At 38.1% G+C, this 25,963-nt stretch overlaps 5 protein-coding genes, 1 long non-coding RNA gene and 1 pseudogene across 9 annotated transcripts; 5 read left to right on the forward strand and 2 right to left on the reverse strand.

Annotated features, from left to right (window-relative positions):
• Nucleotides 1–346: 346 nt before the first annotated feature.
• On the reverse strand, nt 347–6,898 carry LOC114762947 (uncharacterized). Its single transcript, XR_003742296.1, has 3 exons — nt 6,886–6,898; nt 4,094–4,095; nt 347–425 (listed from the first exon to the last, which is right to left on the reverse strand). It is a non-coding gene; the product is annotated as an uncharacterized LOC114762947 (long non-coding RNA).
• Nucleotides 4,117–7,754, forward strand: LOC114762946 (uncharacterized). 4 transcript variants are annotated; one of them, XR_003742293.1, is made up of 4 exons: nt 4,117–5,025; nt 5,933–6,463; nt 6,584–6,789; nt 7,331–7,754. XR_003742293.1 is itself a non-coding variant. In XM_028952543.1 (3 exons), exons 1-3 carry the CDS (start codon nt 4,183–4,185, stop codon nt 6,692–6,694), a joined length of 1,485 nt encoding a protein of 494 aa, XP_028808376.1. In that variant the 5' UTR covers nt 4,117–4,182; the 3' UTR covers nt 6,695–7,034. The 4 variants fall into 4 exon arrangements, 2 of the variants coding, with proteins under 2 accessions (XP_028808376.1, XP_028808377.1); XR_003742295.1 differs by lacking the exon at nt 7,331–7,754 and adding an exon at nt 7,241–7,294; XM_028952543.1 differs by lacking the exon at nt 7,331–7,754 and having other exon boundaries at nt 6,584–7,034.
• A 590-nt stretch (nt 7,755–8,344) lies between these two features.
• Nucleotides 8,345–10,864, forward strand: LOC114762959 (uncharacterized). The gene is made up of 3 exons (XM_028952554.1): nt 8,345–9,647; nt 9,771–10,301; nt 10,441–10,864. Exons 1-3 carry the CDS (start codon nt 8,883–8,885, stop codon nt 10,552–10,554), a joined length of 1,410 nt encoding a protein of 469 aa, XP_028808387.1. The 5' UTR covers nt 8,345–8,882; the 3' UTR covers nt 10,555–10,864.
• Nucleotides 10,865–12,813: 1,949 nt separating this feature from the next.
• Nucleotides 12,814–13,557, forward strand: LOC114762956 (cysteine-rich repeat secretory protein 38-like). Its single transcript, XM_028952552.1, has one exon. The coding sequence runs from the start codon at nt 12,814–12,816 to the stop codon at nt 13,555–13,557; it is 744 nt and encodes a 247-aa protein (XP_028808385.1).
• Nucleotides 13,558–15,721: 2,164 nt separating this feature from the next.
• On the forward strand, nt 15,722–16,548 carry LOC114762955 (cysteine-rich repeat secretory protein 38-like). The gene has a single exon (XM_028952551.1). The coding sequence runs from the start codon at nt 15,722–15,724 to the stop codon at nt 16,463–16,465; it is 744 nt and encodes a 247-aa protein (XP_028808384.1). The 3' UTR covers nt 16,466–16,548.
• Nucleotides 16,549–17,944: 1,396 nt separating this feature from the next.
• LOC114762977 (vegetative cell wall protein gp1-like) lies at nt 17,945–18,427 on the reverse strand. Its single transcript, XM_028952575.1, has one exon. The coding sequence runs from the start codon at nt 18,425–18,427 to the stop codon at nt 17,945–17,947; it is 483 nt and encodes a 160-aa protein (XP_028808408.1).
• Nucleotides 18,428–21,684: 3,257 nt separating this feature from the next.
• LOC114762949 (beta-amylase-like) lies at nt 21,685–25,591 on the forward strand (annotated as a pseudogene).
• Nucleotides 25,592–25,963: the final 372 nt, after the last annotated feature.

A 25,963-nucleotide genomic window follows, 5' to 3' on the forward strand; every position in this document is an offset into this window, starting at 1 on the left:
CCTAGTTGGGACTTTAAAAAAAAAAAAATTCTTTCTTTGAACCTCGATATTGAGAAAATCATCAGTCCTTGACTGTATCAACAAATTAAAAAGCCACCAGAAAGGAACGAGATCGTGTGAGACGAAAATGAAACACTGGTTTTGTCAGCTAGAACACTTTCTGTCGTTGCCCTTCAAACTTGCGATATCGGTTGGAACAGTAACTTCGAGGGAGGCTCCAATAAGATATCGTCGTGAAAGTTTCCGGCACGTGTTGCAGAGAAAGCACCTTACGTGTCTAAAGGCCAGGAAATTTGCTTTATGAACCCATTTGTCACATTTTCTACATAGATACGCCTTATCAGCTAGGCAATACAGCGAAGCCCTCAACCCACACAGCTCACATGGTATTGAATCTCTGGTTTCGCCATGTGACGCGGCGGCGTCTTCAGGAGGCAGAAGGTGGCAGAAACCAACGTGCTTTTCCTCTTCTGCACCCTTGCACATTTTCAGGAGGAGGAGAAGGAGAGGAAGACGAAGAAGAAGACGACGACGACGTCCTTATAAGCTTACAGTAATTTCTTGAACAGAAAAGGGTAGCTGTATAGAGTCTTTATATAGGAAATCGTCAGGAAGATGAACATTGAATCATCGCGGTGGTTCGGTGGACATATGCATAAAGACAAGGACGTGAATGCCACTACGTCACGAAAGCAGTGAGTGTTTTATCTCAGCCCCTTTGTCCTTTTCCAATCAATCGAAGAGGGCCATTCTGGTAAATAAACCAAGAAAGGGAAACAAAACAACTTGTAGAATGTAGATGAGAGAGTAAAACAAGAAAAGCTTTGCAATTTATTTAAAAAGAAGAAGAAGAAGAAGCTATAATTTATGATAATGTTGAGCGGCTAGCAAGCCAATCGGGATTGCCAAAGAAGAAAGGGTAAATGTATGGTCCAGAATAATCAGCTTTAAACTAGTGACCCACCAAAGTCCATATGGTTCGTTGTTGCACGTAACGCCATATATATTTTCTTGAAATGTGGGGGGAATCGAATTGACTTTAAAGTTTAAATGGTAAATATGGGAGTGGTGGAAAAATTTAGGAGGCTTTTTGGGACCAGTCTTGTGCTGCAAGGCTGGACCCAAAAAAGGCCACATGAAGCGTACCTTTGCAAAGCAAGCGAAGAAGAAGATGTCCTTGTCCACAAATTGTTCTTTGAGGTTGAACGGTGAGTGTCCACGTGTATGGTTGTGACTTGAGACAAATGGGGAGGTTTGAGATGAGCCTGTGAATTGCCACGAAAATTGAGTGTTTGGTGAATCCAGAGATTATGGGAGGGTTTGGTGCTTTTGGTGATTCTGGAACAAGGGTGTGTCTGTGAAATTATAACCGTTCAAATTTGACACCGCGGCACAACCACTAATGAGCCAATCAGAGTGGGTATTAAGTAATCAGATTGATTCTGTAGGGGGAAAGCGATGTTTGGATCTGCGCTTTACATTTGGTATTTGTTGGGAGAGATGGGAATTTTCCGTTGGGGAGATCAGATGAAATTCAATTATTATTGCGACAGCCCCTGCCCGAAATAAAAATAAACCAGAGAAAAACGAACTCCATTCCTTGTGGATTTTGCTTTCTTTCGTAAAAAATGGAAAGCGTGCGCAACTATTGTGCCAAGAAAATGTGAGAATTCAATGTTCATTTATTATGGGGAAAACAAATGAGCGGGATTTTTTTCTATTTTTAATCCTTTGGGAATTTCAATTTTTCATTTTTGAAAAGTAAATACTGGATAAAAAAACTCTCCGTCATCAACTTTAAAATAATAATAATAATTGAATGAAAAAAAAAATCAAAATCTTAATCCTTGATGCAACCAGATGACATATATGAAAAAAATTGGTAATGATGGGTCCACTTGATCCATTGATATTTTAATGAAAAGACTTTTTTGTATAATTTATGCCGAGTAGTAAAATTGTGATATCTGTGATTTAATTTTTAGCCAACCGATTTGACTAATAATTTATAAAACTGAAATGAGCGAAGTAATTTTTAAATTCTATTATTCCGCAAGTTGTTTATCATGACGTGACTTGTATTAGCATTAGAAGTGTTAAAAGTGAGAACGTACCTCTATCTATTAGATTTAGGTCTCGACCTGAAAGGGACACTATTCTTAAAATTCATATTCTGATAATTTTATAATGGACAACTGGATATAGAGTTAGTTTTGCTAGTAACAGCGTAAAAGTAATCATGTTTGAAATATTATCAAACATTTTTTTAATAAAAACTTTGATCTTAGTTTACTTGAGAGACTAAGGGGGTGTTTGGATAAGATCAAAACCATGGTTTCAGAAGTGTTTTTACGGTATACGAAACAAATATGTGGAGGAGATTGCCTTGATTTGGAGAAAAGTGCTTCTGAAAAGTGATTTTAAGGGCATCCAAACACCCCTCTTTCTCTATTAACAAACTGGATAAGTGGGTGTAGATTTGTCAAGGACTGGAGTTGTCCCGTCAATAAAGACGAGCTTTTTGCCGACCTGTCAAAGTACGGGTTACTTCAGTCCGTATTGTCTTGAACCCGCATCATGCGGGTTGGCCCACTTTTTTTTTATATTAAATTTTTCATATAATTTCAAATATATTATACAACATAATTAAAATATTTTGACCCTCAAATTCTACATAAACAATTGAATATTGTCTTATTCATATTATTGCATATGTAATTAAACATTTTATATATTTGTGATTGTGTATGTAGTTATATAAAGAATATCGTCCATCTTTTATTTTTCATTTATTTGTTGCGTTACTATACAACCTTTATAAGATTAAATAAACATGTGATACTTATATATATATATATATATATATATAGACACATAAAATATCTACTTAATTAGTTTGGATAAAAAAACTAGTTAAATTAATTATTTATAAAAAAATATGTTATTTTTTTTAAAATATTTTTTTAAATATAAATTAATCTTCATATTATTTTATTATAACACACTACTCAAATTCAAAATTACAAGCCCAATTTTAACATTTCAAACTAAGTTCAACTTATACAAATTAAGGCTGGCAGGCTGGTGTCGGCTACTTCAGTCCGCACCATTTTAAGCCCACACTACGACAGGCTGTATCCGCACCGCCTCTAGCAGGCTTACTGCTTAGCCTCTCAGCGCAGGTGGCACGAAGACAGAGTAAATGAAGGAAAACAGGCCCGATTTGTCGTTGGGCTTAGTGGTGGCTCAATGCAGTTAATAAAACAATGCGATTTATTTTGAATTTCTAAATGTACTAATTCAGATAAATCTTATATGTTGCATATGATTAAAAAATAATTGCATTTCACATGATTTATAATCAAGGCACTTTGTTATGAGGATTCCTAGCTATATCAAAAAAAAAAATTTAATATAAAATTATTGACAAATAATATTTGTTGCACAACTCGTTATTGGGCGTTGTTTTGGTCACTCGAGAATTGTTGTTGTGATTTAAGCAACAGATGACACTTTTGTATCCTTAATAATACAAATTATTTCAAATTGACAACCACGGTATTTAATTACATAACTACCACCTCCGGTCCTAATTATAAGAATTAGGACCCGAGATAGTATTTCACATCATTGTGTATTCCTTGTGCTGTACAAAGCTTTAAAACTAAATCACATTATGTATAGTTGACGAGTATTGCGCGTTGTATATAAAACTCTTTGATAACTTACGTAATTATGCTCTCATTTTCTTGTTAACTACTAAACTACAAGAAAATTTCGTGTTCTTCGGTCAAAAAAAAAAACAAAAGAAAATTTCGTGTTCCTTTATTCGTTGTTTTAAAACCGCAACACAATACCAGATAGTTTTCCAATCATACTGTCTTCTTCATTAATTTTAGAAATCCAATGTGGCATCAATTATTGAAACAAATTAAGACGATTTTCTGGTGTCAAATATGACAAAAAAATAAAACAACTAACAAGAAGAAATCCTAGTCATAGATCCTTGAGATCAATCGCACCCTTTTGTAGTAATTTTTACTCGGACAGTATTCCGGCATGACCCGAAAGCAAAAATGTTAGTTAAGCCGACCGCTTGGGTCTTCTTCGCCGAGTACGAGGATGTTCCATCGGTAAGTCGACTAGAACAAAAACACAGATTTTGGCGTAGTCTCTTAGTTGATGTTCCACCGGAAGAAAAAGGAAGCCACCTCGCCACTCTCCAGCACCATCCCCAACCTTGCGAGGAGGATTCCGTTAGCCACGATGTCCTCCAACTTCTTCAGAACCTCAAACCTACTCCCTCTCAACTTTAAATCCTTCCTCTTGATCCTCTCCCTCCTTCTCAACCTCTACCTCCTCCTCTACCGCCGGCACTCATTTGCCCCTACCCCATTGGTAATCTCGCGAGACACTGCCTCTCCGACCACTCGCCACCACCTCGTCTTCGCTGTTGCTTCGTCGTCTGTGTCTTGGCCCAAAAGGAGATCCTATGTTCGCCTCTGGTTTTCCCCCAATTCCACTCGAGCATTTGCCTTCCTGGACGCTCCCGTCGCGAATGAGTCTTCTTTGTTGCCAGATATGCCGCCGGTGGTGGTTTCCGCCGATACCTCGAAGTTCCCGTATACTTTCAAAAGAGGGCTTCGATCGGCGATTCGGGTTGCGCGCGTGGCTAAGGAGGTGGTTGATCGGAATGAACCGGATGTGAGGTGGTATGTTTTTGGTGATGACGATACAGTGTTTTTCGTGGACAATTTGGTGAAAACTCTGTCGAAATACGATCATGATAGGTGGTTCTATATAGGGAGCAATTCAGAGAGCTATGAGCAGAATGTAAAGAACTCTTTCGAGATGGCATTTGGTGGGGGAGGTTTCGCCATTAGCCATTCTCTTGCCAAGGTCTTAGCTGGGGTTTTGGACTCGTGTTTGAGGAGGTATGCCCATTTATACGGAAGCGATGCGAGGATTTATTCATGTGTAGCAGAGCTTGGCATTGGGTTGACTCACGAACCTGGGTTCCATCAGGTGTAAATTGATTGCTTTCTTTCTTTCGCTATTATTTGTGTGATACTGCTCTTCTTCCCACGTCACAGCCCACGCTGGGACTCCACTGATGACTCTAAAATAATCACATTGGGAAAATGCCAAAACTTGCATATTGCCCAGTGTGAGTACAATATATACAAGTTGAGATATCTTAACTAAAGTAACCATCTAAGCTAAACTGGAACTGCCGGCTAGTGACTATAAATCTAGAGTCTAACTCTACAAGAAAGCTTAGAAATGTATTTCTAGCCTCTATTTTATCCTCTGTTAAAAATCACTCGGTTACTTCAAAGTCGATGGAATATTTATTCCTTAGATTAGATGATTGTTCAGTACCATTTTTCCTACTGTTGAAGGGATGAAATTGGAACACAATATAAAATGTATTTGATGGATCCTATTTCTGATGGATTGCCTCTGGAGGACCAAAACATAACGAAAGTAATCAGGCTTTGGCCCGCTACTAATTGACATGGGTTGTTTCCCTCTCCCTTAGAGTTGTTCTTTGGTTAACTATGAGATTCCATTCAATTATTATTTGTTATTTTTATTGAAGTCTCTGCATATCTACCCTACCTCTTATTCCTCCGTTGTTTTTTAGTATTTACATTTACCTATGGGATGCACACGCAGACTTGTTATCTCTTGAGCATATTTGTGGTCTGCAAGTGATTTTTGTTGGTTTAAAGGTTTTTTCTGTTTGCTTCTCTAGCACCCATGACAAATTTTTTCAGCATGTGCTAGAGGTGGCTGTTGGGATCTAACTTCTTTTTTCTACATGTCATCCAGCCTACTTTGCTTAACTTCACTAAATTCACTACAAGTAATGCTAATTAACTGATGAACTTTATGGCAATGACTATCTAAACATTCACTTGTACACCAGGTAGACTTGAGGGGGACTTTATTAGGGCTGTTGGCAGCACATCCATTATCTCCTATATTGTCACTTCATCACTTGGATGTGGTGGAGCCGCTCTTTCCTAGTATGAACAACACACAAGCTTTGGAGCACCTTTTTACAGCTGCTAATGCTGATCCTCACAGGATCTTGCAACAAGCTGTCTGCTATGACCGATCAAATTCATTGACTTTCTCAGTTTCATGGGGATTTGCAATCCAGGTTTTTCAAGGCAACGAATTTCTCCCAGATGTTCTTTCAGTGCAGAGAACGTTTACACCATGGAATAGGGGCAGAATTGCTGATGCTCATTTTATGTTTAACCTGAGAGACTATCCAAAAGATCCCTGCAGGAGACCTTCTATATTTTTCCTGAGAAGTGTTACAACTACTAGAAAGGGCATTTGGACCAACTACACCAGGCATGTTGTTGGCCACTGTTTTGAATCAAACCCTTTGAAGCAGCTGAAACAGATCAAGGTTTTTGCAAGGAAGTTAGAGCTTGATATTGAGCAGGTAATGCTAACGTAATTCTCGAAGGTACCTGTGAGATTCACAACATTATTTGCTTGTCTACATTCTAATTCTGGTTATTTGGGTTGCTGTTTTTACTTGCCATATTGTGTTTTGTTACAGATGAAGGCCCCTCGTCGACAGTGCTGTAATGTCTTGCCAAATTCTGGGGAATCAATGATCATTCATATTGGACATTGTGGAACTAAGGAACTGATCTCCATGAAATACTAGCATTCTTTTTGGGAGTTGCTATGCTTAGGCTCCAGATATTTTGTGACCTGTGAGTCTGGAGGCATCTGACCATCTCGAAGTTAAACGGGTACCAGGTTGATGCTTGTTCATAGGGTTACCTTGGAAATTTAAAAGAGTTGTTGCTTGTGGAAATTGCATAATTACCTACAGAATCTTACCCTGCAATTTACTCTTCTTCTTCTTTTTTTTTTGTAAGTTTGTTTTTCCTTTTGACAATATGTTACCGGTAAGGTAGGTTAGTCAGTTTACAACCTAAGACGAGGCAGTTTACCTTTTTTGTCCCCCCAGCCCGGCTTTTTTTTGGGGGGGGGTTAGTGCTGTTTATAGAGGTGTTGCAAGTAATTCTGTAAAATTTCAGGAGAACTTAGTAAATTTATTCTATCATTTTTCAAGTATTCCTAAACAATTACAATCACATATTTTAACGATCTATTTCCATGCATGAAATACCATTTTGTGGGGTAAGAGATCTGCAGATTTGTTCAATCACTCAATTTTTATCTCGTTTTCCTTTTCTCTTTTCAGCCCTAATCCAACTCTAATTTGCTTGAAGCGAAACGTTATTATGAGGCTTATATTTTCTGATGTCCATTTTCCTTGTGCTGGTTGTGGAAGACGACCATTTACTTGAAGACGAAGATCGGATTATAGTTAAGGCGACAGATTATGGTGAGGTGCTCCTGCCCAAAAAGTACTAACCCTCTCAACTCTCCACAGTTACGTGGCCCTTTTGCTGCTTGGCCCATTGCTATATGCTTTCCAAATGCTTTATCCCGCTGCAATTCTTTACTTTATAGCATACTTTTCTTTCCTCTTTTGATGCTGGCGAAGAAGCTACACGTAGTTTTGAGTTTTACGTGCCAAGCCACTCAACTTAGGACCCTTTTTTTTTTTTTTTTTTTAATAACGGGAATTTGATCTTATTGAGGATCATGTACGAAAGTTGGCTGTAAACGGCAGCATGCACACTGTAAAGAAGGTGCATCACGCATGACCTTGTATTAAGCAAAGAATCAGTTTAACGCATTTATTCAGTTCAGCAGTTAGCTTTTTGTCCACCGTGGGCACTCGAGAAATGGTTTCTCCACACCTTCAATTATGACAGCCGTTAAAGAAATATATCAGTCGGTGGCGTGAAAATGCCGTTTACTTGTTTTATAAAGATGGATTGTTGGATCACTCAATTTGATCTGTGGATCTTGATAGTTATTAAGTTAGATTACGTTACTCTCAAGCTAAATAGAAGTTAGCGCTATTTGGTATGACACGTTTATTTTGACTCATCTTCATGTGTCACGATATCTCGGACTTACTATGAAGCATCTCCTGGCACTTTGTTGGAGATCAAATCCGTAGCAGGGGAAGCTCTTTCACTTTGCGTGTGACGCCGGACATAACCAAAAAGTAAGTTCTTGACGAGTTATTTGCACGAGACTCATTCTCGCCCGGGATTAAGCAGTGCCTTACTATCTCCTATTCCCAAAATTCATCCACAGCTTCACATGCGCCTTGCTTCTTTCATTCCCGAATTAGTGCAAAAGCGTGTCCTCGCAATTAACTCAAGAAAAGGTGGGTCCCATCTCAACCTTTTCTCTCTTCTAAACTGTAGTTGAAATTACTTTAAAAAGATCAGATTTTTCTCCTCCTCCTTCGTCAAGCGCGGCATCGACGGGCGAAAGATCTGATGAGACACTTGCGCGCAGATAATTGAAGTAGCCTTTCTGAATTTGGTGGTGGCTGTCACGATATTTATTTTTCAAATGGGAAACTTTGAAGTTTCAACTTTCAACAGAGCAGCCGAATCAAATAATATTTGTATATTTCTATTTTTTTGTCATTGTCAAAAACATTGACCTTTGGTTGACAGGTGGCCGTCCTCTTCTGTTTTCTCCTCACCCCTACCCATTTTCGTTCCGGTCGATAGACCGTAATGAACTAATGAACCTCACCAACCGTTCGATTCTGATTCGTGAGGGTGTGGGAAGTGACCTAACCTCTGTGTACACATGGAGAAGTAACTGACTTGGAACGTCAAAGTTAACTGCTCTCTTGCGCCGCGGATCACGGTGGCGCTTTCTATAATTATAAAGCTCAAACCGTCTGAACTCTTTCTCACACAGCAAAACCGATTGCGCTCTGCAGAATTACATCAAATTTCCTTGTGAATATGCAGCATCTGAAAAACCCCACCAAAACCCAGTCTTTGATTAGCTTCATCTTGGTCTGCTCTTCATTTGGGGTCGTTTATCTTCTCGTATCATTGCTAGCTGTTCGTACTTCTAGGGTCGTACATGTGCATTCTTCTTCACAAGATGTGGCTGCGCAGACGTCACTTGATCATATTGTGTTTGGAATTGCTTCAAGCATGAAATCATGGCCTAAGCGAAAGGAGTATGTGAAACTCTGGTGGAAACCCAATCAGATGAGGGGATGTGTGTTTGTCGAAAGCCTTTCAGCCGAAGAACAGGCCAACAATGCCAGTTCTTCTCTTCCTCCTCTCTGCGTTTCTGAGGATACTTCAAGATTTCGTTACACCTACCGAGGTGGATCCCGGTCAGCAATCCGTGTGGCACGTGTTGTGGCGGAGACTGTTGCTCTGAATCATTCTGATGTAAGATGGTATGTCTTTGGAGATGATGACACAGTTTTCTTTCCAGAGAATTTGTTGAAGATCCTCTCCAAATATGATCACGAACTTTGGTACTATATCGGCGCGCACTCAGAGAGCTACGAGCAAAACCGATTCTTTGGCTTTGGAATGGCTTTTGGTGGAGCAGGTTTCGCCATAAGTTCCTCCCTAGCAAAGGTTTTAGCTAAAGTTTTTGATTCATGCATAGAAAGGTATCCTCATCTATATGGAAGTGATGGCAGGGTGTACTCTTGCTTGACAGAACTCGGCGTTGGATTAACCCACGAACCCGGTTTTCACCAGGTAACATTTAAGATTGTATACGTTGTTTTCACAAATTATGAGAAATTTGCTTCCTTTCTTTTTCCTCCTTCATCGTCCTTACTGATTACTGATTCCCCTGTTTTGTGATTGAGATTGAAACAGGTTGATATGCACGGAAATATGTTTGGTCTATTGGCTGCACACCCTGTGACACCCTTGTTATCCCTCCATCACCTGGACTATACAGATCCTGTCTTTCCCAACATGACGAAAACACAAGCCTTAGGACGTTTATTTGAGGCTGCTAATGTGGATTCTCAGAGGATCATGCAACAAACAGTTTGTTATGACAGGTGGTTTTCATGGACAATCTCGGTGTCATGGGGCTATGCTGTTCAGGTGTTCCCAAACCATATGTTCTTGCCTGATGCTCTGAGCGTGCAACAAACATTCAGGCAGTGGAAGAAGGGAAGTGCATTTGCAGGAGCATTCACTTTTAACAAAAAAGACCCTCACCCCGACCCATGCAAAAGACCCACCATTTTTTACCTGGACAGTTTGTCTTCAGGCCAGGATGTGATCACAAGTAATTACACTAGACATTATCAAAACTGTTCATATGATTCTGCTTCGCCGAGGAAAATGAAAACGATCAAAGTGGTTACAAATAAGCTAGACCTCAACATAAAACAGGTATAGCATGATACACTAGTTTTTCTGCAAACATACTATCTCGTTGTCTCCTTTAGTATTTTGTTCTCCCTGGGGTTATTAGGAGCATTACTTGAACCGGTGATAATAGCTCTGGTTTGTTCTGTTTCTTTGTGTTCAGTTGCAGGCTCCGAGAAGGCAGTGCTGTGATGTGTTGCCCTCTACAGCTCGTGACTCCATGGAAATTGCAATTAGAGAATGCAAAGAGGACGAATTGATTTACATGCATCGATAGAAGTACAATATCAAGCGTTGTTGAGGCAAACAAGAAAAAAGAAATAGTTGAAGGAAATGTACAAGGGAATGCCCACATATGCTTGTAGAGTCTCATCATTAGTCCAGAATTCCCATAGATGCTTGTAGAGATTTACCAGCCTAGTCGACTTCAGATAAACTAATAGCACACCAGGCAATATACTGAGGCTGCTAGGATGGAAACGCAAGGGGAAAAGTTGTATTTTGAAGGTTAATTGACATTCTTTTTGGTCAAGTTATTGACTAATAAATTCAATAATGGATTTCTAGTCTGCTTCCTTCAGCTAAAAGCATGTAAGAACTTAATAACTCAGCAGCAACAGGCACCCTTAGACCTCGTCTCATAGTTCATAAGATTCCAGATTATGTATCATACTATGTCTCAGTTTGAATCATGGGCAGAATCATAATCTAATGTCGGCAGTTTGAATAATGGGTCCCTATTAAGTTTGTGTCGGCAGTCTTGAGGACGTAACAGGCGTTCAGCCCTTTGCTTCATATTTAATCCTCACTTCTTACTGTTGAGCACTGATTGTCAATGCTGGACGGTACGGATGAGTGATGAGCCGTTGGTGACCATCTCTGTGAGAAGTATCTAATCAATTTTGATGCAGTTCTTATTTTGATCTTATTTTTGAAATCTAATTAAATGGGAATTAAAGGTGATATTAAACTAATTGGATGGGACATCGTAGTGCTCATTGACATGTAGCTAGTTGATTGCAGTTCTGGGAGCTTGAGGACTAGGATGTGGCTTTGATGGCGTATTCTGAAAAACATATTGAGCCATTGACATACGCCAGTTTGTTGTGTCTTGGATTTTTCTTCTGATTGTCTCAAACGTTCCAAATTTATCTTTGCGTTAGCAAATCCAAATGAGGTTATATATCGCTGGAATTAAACGACGGGTACTACTAATTTGCTCATTTTCGTTGGCAAAAAATAAAAATTGCTCATTTTCTGTCTGCTCTCAACGTTCCAGAACCCACAAAACATTAGTCCTTATATGGTACCGCGGTGGAAGCGGAAAATAAGGCAACCTGTTTGGTGCGCTTCTTTCATTGAATCCTTCCCAAATTCCAAATTAAAAAGATTAGGCAAAAAACATGTCTTCTTTTGTCGTGGGGCCCATGGATGAAATAGGATGGTTAGAGTTAGATTGCCAATATTATTCAAGCGTTGCCCATTTCTTCATATGTTAAAAGAAGGGTATTTCCATTCCATTTTAAATTACACCTAACATAATTAATTTCATTTAACTTCTTTTCCATTAAAAAGAGCCATATCAAACGAGACTTTAAACAGAACACCAGGAAGGCCCAGACAGAGACCATGGGCACAAGTAATGCCATTCTGACATTTCAACCTTACATGGCACATGGAAGCAGCTAAGTTGTGCCCCCTGTGTCCAGTGGCATTTTTATTTAGTTGGTTATTTTGGTTAATTATTTCATTAGTTTGTGAATCTGTAAAACGTCGACCTACCCCGGGTGTGTTCTCAATTTGGCTTTTGCCCTTTAATCAATCATAATACCCAAATTCTACTTTGGTCTGTTGTTCAAAATTTAAAAAAAAAAATCTGTGAACTATCATTTGAAAAATTGTGGGTGAGACTTATATTTTATCTTTAAACTATCATTTAAATAAAAAAAAAATCTCCTAGCGTATTATGTGCAGGGTTTATTTTAATGAATGCAAGAGTTGGATTCGTTTATATCTCAAATGTTCAATCCCCAAGAATGAAACCAGGATCTCGAGGTTATGCAAGGATTGAATGCGTTAATTTATGATATACAGAGTCTGAAGATTTGTTTTAGGACTCAGAAGATGAAATGGATTTTTCTCTGGCACTGAATATGGAATTTTTTTTCCCAAACTGAGAAAAAAAAAAAAGCTTTACAAATTCAAATAAATGGAAATTTCCTTGAGCAAACGAAACGACGCATTCGTACCCGAGAAAATTAAATCCGAACGAGTTCGTCATTTTTTTTTTTTTGGGGAAGAAGTACGGAGAACGCCAACGAAATTAAAAATCCCAAGGATCCTACTTTTGACACTGTCTCATTGAAACTGGCCAATACGAGACTTAGCGTGGTCAATAGAATATGTCAACATGCTTAGTTAATGATTGTCTTCCTCAAAAACAAACTAGAGATTTTCTCTATAAATAAGCTCTTTATCAGCATATTTATCATCCCTCACTCGAAAATCATCAAACTCATTATCGCCTCCATTCAATATGTCTTCTTCAAAGCTCACAGCCACCACCGTCCTCCTCCTAACCTTGACTCTCCTTCTCCAAACATCATTTGGAGCCAATAACTTTCTTTCCTGTGTCTGTTCAAACCCTCAAAACTTCACTTCCAACACACCTTTCGATTCAAGCTTGAAAACTCTCATCACAGTTCTTACCTCCAAAACCTCTCTTACTGGTTTCGGTCAAGCCTCCTTTGGCCAATACCATGACCAACAAGCCTACGGCCTCTCTCTTTGCCGTGGCGATGTCTCTTCCTCGGACTGCAAAACTTGTGTCTCTGAAGCAACCACCGAACTCCTCAAACGTTGCTCCTACAAGAAAGGTGCCATAATCTGGTACGACAACTGTTTGTTCAAGTATTCAGACAAAGACTTCCTTGGCCGCATTGATCATGCGAACAAGTTCTACATGTTGAACGTGAACAATGTCACTAATCCTGATGCTTTCAACTACAAGACGAAGGAATTGTTGAGCCGTCTTGCTGAGGAAGCTCATGGGAACCCTAAGATGTATGCCGCAGGAGAGTTAAAGCTTGAAGAAGGGAAGAACATGACAGTGTATGGGTTGACTCAGTGTACCAGAGACCTTTCTAGCGATGATTGCAAGAAGTGTCTATATGATTCGATCGGTGAGCTTCCTAATTGTTGTAATGGGAAACAAGGGGGCAGAGTTTTAGGCGGAAGCTGCAACGTGCAATATGAGATTTACCCTTTCTTCAAAGAATAGGGTACAGAACTTCGTGCGTCTCGTGGATATTCACGATTATTCATTATCATTATTGTTTATGTGGTTGAATACAGATCATTCATTTGTTTGATTCGACGAATAAAATGTAAAAGTATCTTAATATATGTGCTGCTTATTGTCGTACACAATCTATTCCGATCGATCCCTCTTTATGATATGTTTATTCTTCAAAGAGTAAAACTTATTTTCGTTGTCAGTCGTGGATTGATGAGCTTCCTCGATTGGCAATGATACTTCTGCATCTTCATATACTTTAATTTGTAGACGAAGTGGCGACACTCAGTATTATATCTTATGAATAAGTTGTTGAGCGAACAAAGTTTGTTCATGTGCTCAATTTGATGAATAAAAAATCAATGCAGCTTAATGCACGTTATTATCATCAAAATCATTCTGATGATGATGATGATGATAATTAGATCCTGACGTGGGATGATCTCTTCTCTCTTATTATGAGATGTTAAGCTCTATGAAACTGATCATTTGGCTAAACCACTAGAGAACAGATTTAATTTAATGATGGACAATTAGACAAATGATATGGCATGCCAGAGGGAATTAGTTTTAGTACTCATAAGAGCAATAAGCACTCCAAGTTCATCATATCTAGATTATTCAGATCTAATTTGAATGATTTAGATTTAATTTTTTTAAATAGAAAAATGATAGTAAAAAGATTATTTTTGTTTTACATTCTATGTTCATTAAAATAATCATTTTACCAAAATAAAAATAAAAAAATTAAATCTGTTTGAATTGTCTAGATATGATTGTTTCCCAAAGCAGCGGAGATCCTCTGAACTTCTTCAATTGCTTAATTTTTCACAGAAGTATTTGAATGGGTCTCATTGAATTCACTGGCTGAGTAGGCCACGATAAATGGGGTTTAAGCAGAGAACTTTGGACCTCTGATGTATTTGTGAAGCTGTTATTTTTATACTTCACTTTTCGTCTCGCGTGCCGTGCAAAATTTTGATATTATATTATGATTATTATATAAAATATAAAAATTTGAGAAATGGCGCTAATTTATGAAGTATGAACGGTGAACAATATAGTGTGACTCATTATTCAAATTCTTTACAATGTATTGAATCCTCATCTGGCTTGGCCCAAAAAAATCCTCATCCAGATGTATATTATTTTACTGTTATAAATGTGTATACAATTTTATAAGAGTAAAATTGGTGATTTTTAAATAGCTGTCTTTCTTTTCCCTCCTATACCAAACAATGCATCATTAAAATACTTTTCTTTTCTTCCCCTCCCCTCTATAATCTATATCTTCCCTCCCCCCATTAAAATCTCTCCTCTATGTTGATCATAAGGGTGGAAAAGTTTGTGGTTAATTAATTTAAAATTTAAAAATAACTAATGACCTCATAGTATTATAAAACTTTCTGTACATTAGAGGTCATAGGTTCAATTTTATTTATAATCTCACAACATTAGTGTCTGGCCCCTTAATTGAAAAAAATATAATACAGTTTGAGTGCACAAGTTTTTTAACATTTTTTTTATATCATATGAACAGATCTACATAATTATATTTAGAGAAAATAATGATATTTTTCTTGTGAAATAATTTGGTTAATTTTCATGGTAGGAAAATTGATTAATTTTAAGCTTATTTAATGATTTAATCATCTTTTTCATTAAAAATATTGAACATACAAATGTAGAATTTACTAGTCTGTAAGATCCCGATAAAAATAAATATAGTTTATAAATATTTATGAATTTAAAAAATATACCCACACGCGTATAATGTAGAAAGTAGAAACATTGAAATTAGATAATCGACGCCGTAATTGATGAATCGGTATACTTCACATATTTTTGCCTGCTGCCAAGCTTGATGAAGTCATCCAGATGTGGGGAACATCAACTAATAAAATAATCAAAGACATAAATTAAACACGCAGCTCGCTTTCGAGTTTTGACACTGTCATGAAGAACTTGGTAGATAGCATTAGCAGCTAGGTAGACTTGGCATGCAAGGTTTTATAGAATATGTCAGCCTGCAATTTAACCCCTTTCTTTATATTCCCCAGAGAACACATAAGAGATCTTTTTCCTCTATAAATAAGCTCAATATCAGCATAATTGTCATCCATCAGACTCATCATCAGCTCCTTCCAATATGTCTTCTTCAAAGCTCACGGCCTCCACTGTCCTCTTCCTAACCTGGGGTCTTCTTTTCCAAACATCTTTCGGAGCCAATCCTCTTTCCACTTTCTGTTCAAACCCCCAGAACTTCACCTCCAACACGCCTTTCGATTCAAACTTGAAAACGCTCATCACATTTCTCACCAAAGAAACCCCTATCACTGGTTTCGGTCAAGCCTCCTTTGGCCAATACCCTAACCAAAAAGCCTACGGCCTCTCTCTTTGCCGTGGCGATGTCTCTTCCTCGGACTGCAAAACTTGTGTCTCTGAAGCAACCACCGAACTCCTCAAACGGTGCTCCTACAGGAAAGGTGCCATAATCTTCTACGACCATTGCTTTTTCAAGTATTGGGACCAAGATTTCTTTGGCCGCATTGATGACGCGCACGCGATCTCCTCGTGGAGCTTGCAAAACGTGAGTGATCCTGACGCTTTCAACAACAAGACGAAGGAGTCGTTGAGCCGACTTGCCGAGGAAGCTCATGCGAACCCTAAGATGTATGCAGCGGGAGAGTTGAAGCTTGGGGATCATTGGAAGAATATGACGGTGTACGGGTTGACTCAGTGCACCAGGGATCTTTCTAAAGACGACTGCAAGAAGTGCCTGGACGGTGCAATCGCTAAACTTTCTGATTGTTGTGCTGGTAAAATTAGTGCAAGAGTTGTACGCGGAAGCTGCAATGTCCGCTATGAGAATTACCCATTTTTCAAAGCGTAGAACTTCATGTCGGGTGGCCGGGGTTGAAGATGAGCTAAGTTATCAGCATTATATTGTTGAGATGCTAGCGGGCCTCGACCTTCATCACCAGCTGCATCCATTCTCGTATATGTTATCGAATAAACTTTGTTCATTTGTTTGATTTATGATGGATAAAGTGTCGGTGTAACTTAGTTTTGTTTGTCAATTGTCATTGTCATCTTTCACAATCAAAATAAGAGAATGCCAGATTGACCCAAAAAAGAGTAGCGAATGAATCAGCAAAGGAAGATGCCCTGCTTTAACTGGTAGGGCCCTGATATGGGCTGGGCCTGTCCGTTGTCGGCCTAGGGAAGGGAGGTTTTTGTAATCTGCCAGGTAAAGACATTAAAAGAAGGAAGGTCTAAAACAGGATTTTTATAATTTTATTGTATAGTTTTTGTGTTTGAAAAAATATTAACATAGTTATTGATCAATATTTGATTAATTTGTCTGAACACATGCTTTACCAGAATATACTATGGTTAAGTTAGATTGATGACGAGGAGAAATTCTTCCTGCATAACTGCCATTGGTGCAGAGATGGGATCCGAATCATTTCACTGCGATGTGAGTCTAATAATTATTAATAATAACGACAAAGACACCAATACTTTACTACTATTATTAATATTATCCTTATTATGAATATTAATCATTAATTAATAATTAATGGCATGTCCTACCCTTCGCAGAAGATGCCATCCCTCCGTAGTAGTACAAGTTAATTTACTCGTTGGCCAAAAAAAAAAGAAGTTAATTTACCCTATTTCATTTTAGAGTAAATGTTTATGCAGCTCCTCGTCTTGTTTCTGACCCCTCGATCTCTTTTTATTCATAAGTTCGGTAATTGTTACATTTAATCCTCGTATTTAAATTATTATTATTATTATTATTAAACCTTATTTTTATTTTTTAAAAGAAGAAGGAGAAGGAGGAGAAGGAAGCTACAGCTCCTAAAAAAAAATTGCAGCCTCTGATGGAATCTAAAGACCAATGAACAGCTATAACTTATGAAAAGGAGAGAATGGCGGATTTAAAACAAAACTGCACAGTGCCGATCCAATCGATCGGATTCCTTTGCCCACCCATACATTGTAAAAGGAAAAACTTCGTGAATTTAATTCACTCCACTTAACTGTCAAATTTATAAAAGAGATGCAGTAAACTGAGCAATTAGCGGAAGTTGGGGCCAGCTGTGAAAGATTCATCACTCTCGCTATTCATATTGTCATTAATCAGAGAAAAACAATAAAGAAAATGAACATCGATCGCTCATTAAGCAGACTGTGAATCAATAATCCAAGCATATGAATGTTTGCTCTGGTAGTAAAAACCGCATAGAACAAATAAATGCCAATTAATTAACCCACATTTTCCTATGCAAAGCTCTTGAATCGAACAAAACCAATTTCCCAGCAAGAAAATTCTAGACCCCTTACTCAATTCCGCAAAATGCAGCTAAGCCTGCCCAGGACCTAGGGCTGGTTGCGTCGAGCTGGGTGGGCTCAAAGGTGGGGCTGCCCCACTCGGGGAAGAAGGTGGCGGCGGAGTCGGCGACTGCAATACAGGCGCCGGAGGTGGATTGAGGTTAGAGTCAGGCGGAGGCGGACTTGGATTCGTTACCGGTGCCGGCGGCGTAGGTGGGCTTGGATTCGTTATCGGTACCGAAGGCGGAGGCGGACTAGGGTTCGAATAAGGTGGAATCGGACTGGGAGGGGTGGGCGGGGTGGAGCCGGAGCCGGAGCCGGAGCCAAAGTTGGGAGTAGGAAAATTAGGGGCAGGGTAGGTAGTGGTAGGAGGAGAGAAGCAGGAATCGCCGGAGCATTTGACATTTTTACTGTGTGAGCGGCGGAGGAGGCCAAAACCCAGGACGAGACCGAGAACGACGAGGACGGTGACAATGAAAATGAAGATCTTTGTTGCTTTGCCCACGTAACACATAACTGTATTGTCCGAAAAAGCAGGGTGGGGGGTAGGAAGGCGGTTTCTGAAGGAGAGAGATGGTGTAGTACTAGTCTGAATAGCCGATACTGTTATTGTGTATATCCAGTTAAGGATCAGGAGAGAATATGGCTGTGGTGGTGGGTCTTGCTTGTTCTTTTTCGTCTTTTTCTCATGGCGTTTTAGGGAGAAGTGAAGAGGGAGGGAGGGAGGGAGAAATCAGGTACTAGCAGCCTAGCATGCAGAGTTAAATGTCAAGAGAGAAGGAGTGGTGGTTTAGGCTGGCTAATAAGGGATTGGCTGGAATTATTTGGAGCACGTGAAGGCCAATTCAAGATAGTACCAGAGCGTGGTGGGTTTTCCCAGTAAGGTGGTTGTCGTAGTCCTCGGTTGTTCTGTGCTGCCCTCACCGGCTCTCTTCGTATAATCAGCTAATCACTAATCACCAACGAGTTGGGCTGTATAGAGGTGGCTCAAACGTAGCCCACCCAGTCTAACTGTTGCCTATTGAACATATTTTATATAAACTTCTCATATTTTAATATATAAGATCCTATTTAATTTTTATTTTGATATTAAATATAAGACTCTAATCTATTTTGTCTCTTATATTTATATATTGTTTTCCAAAGTAGCCTTCCTAACAATGATAGTTCTAGTTAATACGCTTGATTAACAAGGATATTTTAGGAAAAACAACACCTATTTAGGATAAATAACTAACTCAACTTACTTCCTTAAACTCTTCAAATTAGTCAACTGGCTCTTATAATTAGAACCGGAGGTAGTATTTCATAAATTATGATTAAAAAATTATTAATAAATTATTTTAAAAATCCCAATTTTTGTTTTGCCAACAACGGCAGGCTACGTTCAACCAACCATTTCTTTGTTGTTCCCATGTCAACGTTCAAACGACAATATGGTGATAAAGCAAGCTAGAAAGTAGGAAGGCACTGTCATTATTCATCGAGGGTGAAGAATGATGAATCCGTGGAATCTAAGACGAACCAGGATGAATCACGCCTAATCACCAAGTTAATTTGAGTTTCTCTCCCACTTCATCATCAGCGTCAATTCCTATCATCTTGTCCATTGCTTTGGGTAGAATCTTATCCTTTTTTTTTTTTATTTCAAAATTTTAAGTTTAAATCCTTAATCCTTAATTCAATTTCATTTTTTAATCTGCAAGAGGCCAAGGCCTAATTCTATTATTAAACCTTTTTTTTAAAATCATATAATGGTTTGCTCGCATAAAAAAAAAAAGGAGTAGACTTGGTTTTTCCGGGCAATGATCCGCCGCAGCATCCGAAAGTTGTCCTCTGACATTGTCTGCATCATGATTGGAGAATTTCTGCATATTTGTGTTTTTAAATCATGATTGAAGAATTTCTGCATATATCTACTAGCAAGATAAAAGCTAGCTACTCTTTTCTTAGCTTTGTTTGTAATCTGATCCCTTTGTAAATATTGGAGTAATAAATTCTTTTTCACTCAAAAAAAAATATATTTTACAAGTAAAAGACAAAAACAAGATTTAATTGATTGTGATCTACAAGTAATTGACATGTTAAAATGAAATAAAATAAATTGATGTTTTAAAATTGTGAATATTATGCAAAACAATAAGTATATTTCAATAATATTTTTCTCCCACACCAGCTTTCCCCAGCTAATATTTATATCACATGGTTTAATAGCTAATTTAATTCAAAAATCTATATTTATTTAGACAATAATACTTAAAATAAATTTAAATTTAAATGTTTTTACTTAATTTTTGTTTAAAAAAATTTTACAATTTCAATTAACTGTGAAAAAAGAGAATAATTTCACTTTTGTATGTTTATAAGCATAGATATTTTTATATTGGAGGCAATCTTCTTTAAGTCAATAGCAGATACTATCTCTAGTACTAATTATAAAATCTTATTATAGTTTACAAATGAGATTTTAGAATTAGGATTGATGGTAGTACTAAATTTGAATACCTCTGGTGTATATCAAATGTTAAAATTTCAGACAATTTCAATTAAATTTGATTTTGGGCTGTTTGTCAATGGGCCCAAACGCCGCTTGACCCTATACTGGGGCATTAACAATATTTTGGCCCATGCATAACTTCCTGTCCAAGTCTAAACATCATGTAGCACTGATTTTTTTTCAATTAAGAAAAATCCCCTATTAAAATTTTTATTGATAAGAAATCCCCTTTTTATACCCAAAAAAAATCCGACACTCTGAAAAATTTGTATACATGGATACAGGTACTTTGATTTAAGTTTTCCTGATCAATAAAAAATTTTAATAGGTCCCAAGTTTTCCCCTTTTTCTTAGGAACAAAACACCAATCAATTTACCAATCCCAATTTTTTTTTTGACCAGAAGAAGTATTCATTCATTCAAACAACAAAGTTATTACAAACACCATCTACAAAAGTAGTCAGCCAAAGAAAAACATCAAACTCAATTCTAAAAACTGTAAACAAAGCTCCTAACACAACCACGATACTGGGAAGTAAATTCACAAATCTCCCAAAAGATAAGACTGCAAAGTTGTGTCCTATGATCCTTGACAACGGCGAGAAAGGGTGGTTGTCGTATGACTTGTTCAAATATTAAGCCCAACCCTTAGGATTTGCATTGGGTGCTCATTAAGCTGATGAGCACCCAGTGCTCATCAGGATCTGGACGGTCCAGATTTTATTTTATTTTTATTCTTTATTTTTAAAAATAATTATTTTAATAGGTATAGAATAAAAAAAAAAAGATAATCTCTTAACTATCATATTTTTAAAAAATAATTTTTTTATTTAAAATAATTATTTAAAAGTATTAAATCTGGACCGTCCAGATTAGATCTGGACGGTCCAGATTTCTCATCACTTGATGAGCACTGGGCCGAATGCAGGCCCAACCCTTTAGTGCCAATCTCAATTGAATGAGATCAGGTAATATGGTTGCAAGGCTCTCCTAAGGTTTGTACCACAAAACCTATATACCATTAGAACCTACACACCATACGCATTAGTTTGTGAGTTACTTTTTAAAAATTAATATAATATATTATATATATATATATATATATATAATGCCACACTCTAGATAGTAATTTCTTTTGACCCTGCCAAAAGTCTCAAAACGGCTCTACGGCTCTAGTTCGTTACTTCTATCGCATATAATTGCATATTCAGAGGCCTTACAAATGGTTTCGCCCCATTGGAAAGCCACATAATTCCATAGCCACACAAATGCGCAAGAAACCAACACAGCGATGATTTATTTGAGAAGCATGTGCAGAAAAAAAGGAAAAGATTTCAAGAACGGTCCAAGAAGCTGGAGCGAAGAAGCAACACCCACCACTTGTGCGTGTTGATTCTTAGACGTACTTCCCATGTCGTCTTCTTGATTGATATTTCAACTCTCCTCCGCCGTCACACTCAGAGAGCCACAATACTATAGCATTCACTTGACATTTTCATACTAGAAGTAGCGATGAAGAACAATCTCGACCCAAAAGAAGAAAATCGCCTTCTATGATCTGCGACGACAACATTGGTGGTAGAAGCGTTCGAGCGTAGCCCAAGTCACCATGGAAAGATTCCCGCTTCCGGTGGAAGGTGGACTGGGCAGCAGAATTGGAGTTCAAGCAAGGAATTTTCGCCCCAAGTTAAAGGGTCTCAGAGCAATGAAACCCGTGGAGGCAACAAGAATTACGAGTCCCAGGAGTTCTAGACATGGCCTCACATTGAGTTTCCGACGAGTTTCAAGATTTGAAACGATGGCTGCCAAAGCAGCAATCGCAGAATCAGAGGTAAGCAGAACCCAACAGTTCTACGTCTCATAGGGCACTCATCAAATCATCAAGCTGTGGCCGAGGATGACTGGCTGAGACTTGGGTCATCAATCATCACCCTTGCACGAGATACTTTTTTATGCATCCACGGTCCACCTCCTTTCTTTTCTCGTCAATATAAAAATCATAATAGGGATACAATAACGATTCCATAATGTCATAATATGTAGAATGACTAAGCAGACATGTGGTAAATTATTAGTGGTTCGCCTTTATAATTCTATTGAAAATATTTTACCGTGCAGAGTCTTTTCTTCTTCTTTTCCCCAAATAAAGCAACCGTTTTATCTTTATTTTATTTCATTGTGTTTTATTTATCGTTTTCTACCGATTAGCTTGTTCTTACCCCCAATTATTAGCACTAATATATTCTGGGGGCGTAAGAGATCAAGAGGGAGCATATTTTTCCTTTTGCTTAGTCTCCCCTGCTACTATCATTTTGCTTCCGAAGAGCAGGAGCCATAGAGGAAAACCAAACTTTTTCTCACGTCAAAATGACGCAAGCACGATGTTGAAGGCCTATTTTCATCCTCTCTTAATCATTCTGTAATTCTGCTGAAAATATGCAGGCTCCAAGTACTTCCACTCTCAGCAATCCGATGCTTGCAAACTATGTGCCGGTATTCGTGATGCTCCCAGTAAGTCATGAACTTGGTCTCTGTCTTTGGATATCAAGTTCAGTGCAACTACATTCAATTAGCTGGCATTAATCTGTTTCTTGGATTCTATTTGGACCCTGATTTCTCCTTCCAGCTGGGGGTTGTTACCACTGATAATGCCTTAGAAGACAGAGATGGGCTCGAGAAACAGCTCAAAGAGCTACGTGCTGCAGGGGTTGATGGGGTTATGGTTGATGTGTGGTGGGGTGTCGTAGAATCCAAAGGACCTAAGCAGTATGATTGGTCTGCTTATAGGAGCTTGTTTCAACTGGTTAAAAGATGTAGATTGAAGCTACAAGCCATAATGTCATTTCACCAATGTGGAGGGAATGTAGGGGATTCTGTCTTCATCCCTCTCCCTAAATGGGTACTTGAAATTGGAGAATCAGACCCTGACATCTTTTATACAAGTCGCACAGGAAACAGGAATAAGGAATATCTTAGTCTTGGTGTAGATAACAAGCCTTTATTTCATGGAAGAACAGCCATTGAGGTTAGTCTTTTCGAAATCGGAGTCTTACCAATAGTCTTAATATCTTATACGTTGGGTCTGCCTTTGCTTCGTCTGACATAATTTCTCAAGAGTCTTACGAATGAGGGCGGGAAAAATTGATGATCGAGGGTTCAGTTTTGGATTGTTAACTTGCAAAATCTAAAATTAGTCGTTTAATGCAGATATATAGTGACTATATGAAGAGCTTCAGAGAGAATATGGCGGATTTTTTAGAATCTGAGCTCCTGATTGACATTGAAGTAGGACTTGGTCCTGCGGGAGAACTCAGATACCCCTCTTATGCAGATAGTCAGGGATGGAAGTTTCCTGGTATTGGAGAATTTCAGGTGAGTATGAGTTTTACTGCAATAACAACTTGTGGATGAGGCCATCAAAGTGTATCATGGCACTGAAGGAAATATATGCATCTTGATACTGCAGTGCTATGACAAATATCTCAGAGCTGATTTCAAAGAGGCTGCTTCAAAATCTGGTCATCCCGAATGGGAGCTACCAGATAATGCAGGGGAATATAATGACAAACCAGAATCTACGGAATTTTTCAAATCAAATGGGACTTACCTCACGAGAAAGGGAAGTTTTTCTTGACATGGTATTCCGGCAAGTTGCTGAACCATGGTGATGAGATCTTAGATGAAGCAAATAAAGCGTTCATAGGCTGCAAAGTGAAGTTGGCTGCAAAAGTAAATTCTGTAACTTGTATCTCATTACCATTTCTTTTCTCTGCTTCATTCATCTGATAGCATATTATGGAAACAGGTGGCTGGAATCCACTGGTGGTACAACACAGAAAATCATGCTGCGGAACTCACTACTGGATATTACAATTTAAATGATAGAGATGGATACCGTCCTATAGCAAGGATGCTTTCTCGACACAATGCTATATTGAATTTTACATGTCTTGAGATGAGGAACTCCGAACAAATTTCTGAAGCAAAAAGTGGTCCCCAGGAACTTGTTCAGCAGGTGATTTATTCCAATCTCTATTCTAAATCTCATGCCTACTCAGCATTCAGCAAGTTCAAGTCGGTCTGTGACTGAAAACCTCCATGGAATTGATTCTTTGTGAATGAAAGAAAGCTTTGTACGTTACCTACCCTTACCGATATCCGCAGGCTCCACCCTTGTATTGCTGAAGGGTTTCTTAACCCCTAATGAAATCTATCATCTTATGAACTTTCCCATTCACTTTAGTACATAATTACAATGTTGTCAGTAAAGAAATTGCAGCAACCTGCCACAAAGTATGATAAAGCAAGGAAAATATGCAGGTGAAATCAGAATGTAAGCATTTATAATATGACACTAAACAGTAATATTTCTTATCCCAATAAACAATAAATACTTTTATATAATTTACTCGTAGCTTGGAAAAAATAAATATAAATTTTCTGCCTACTTATTTTGCAGTCATGTCGAACATTCTATTGCTGAAGGTCGTTTCAATGCCAGGCTAAATTGGGTGTACATACAGGTCCTAAGTGGAGGCTGGATAGAGGGGCTGGAAGTTGCTGGAGAAAATGCACTTTCAAGGTATGACAGGATAGGTTACGATCAAATTCTTCTAAATGCTAGGCCCAGTGGAGTTAACAGACGGGGCCCTCCAAGACAAAGACTGTATGGGGTGACATACTTGCGTTTGTCAGATGAGTTACTGCAAAGATCAAATTTTTACGTATTCAAAATCTTTGTGCGAAAAATGCATGCTGATATGGTAAATAGGTTTTTACAGAACCTATTTAATTGGAGAAGATGATGATTTTCGTGGTTTCTGAACTAAGGTGATCATAAAATGCAGGACTACATTCCAGACGCTGAACAATACAATCATTTCACTGTCCCAATGGAGAGGTCAAAGCCAAGAATTCCAACGAACGTCCTTCTTGAAGCAACCAAACCAGTGAAACCATTTGCATGGAATGAGAAAACAGATATGAGCGTGGGCGCTATATTTGTTGATCTAGTAGCAGAGATCTTGTCAATATTCAATCTAAGCTGAAAAAAATAAATGAATGGAAAGAGTGGGAGGGGAAGAAATGTGAACAAAATCAGAAAGCGATGTTTCAGTCCAGCAATTATTTGGTTGGATTGATAAGCTTAATCATTTACTTCAGTGATTTGCTATGCAGCCACTCCCCTGCCTCCCATCACCGTCTCCATTATTTGTAGTTGAATCTATCCCTACTTTCTATGATTTGCAGTTGAAGAAAATATTTGTTAGAATTCAAATGCAACCAACTAAAGTAACTTGTGCAACTGATCCAATCACAAAAAAAGAAGTAACATGGATAAATATATACATATAGGGGAATACATAACAACACGAGAAATAGGCTACCAAAAACAAAGTAGACTTGCATGCAAGGAGATGACAAATCATTTATCTTCTCAATATGTTCTTTGTAACATCTTAAATTCTACTCTAAGGATTTAAATATTTTTAAAAAAAGGGGTTTAAATTGTTATTTTTTCTGTTTTACTAGGGTCTTTAACTTCAGTTTATC

This window comes from Neltuma alba, unplaced genomic scaffold, assembly GCF_004799145.2.
Source record: "Neltuma alba isolate B1F8T4 unplaced genomic scaffold, ASM479914v2 tig00011249_pilon, whole genome shotgun sequence".
In the NCBI taxonomy this organism is placed as follows: Eukaryota; Viridiplantae; Streptophyta; class Magnoliopsida; order Fabales; family Fabaceae; genus Neltuma; species Neltuma alba.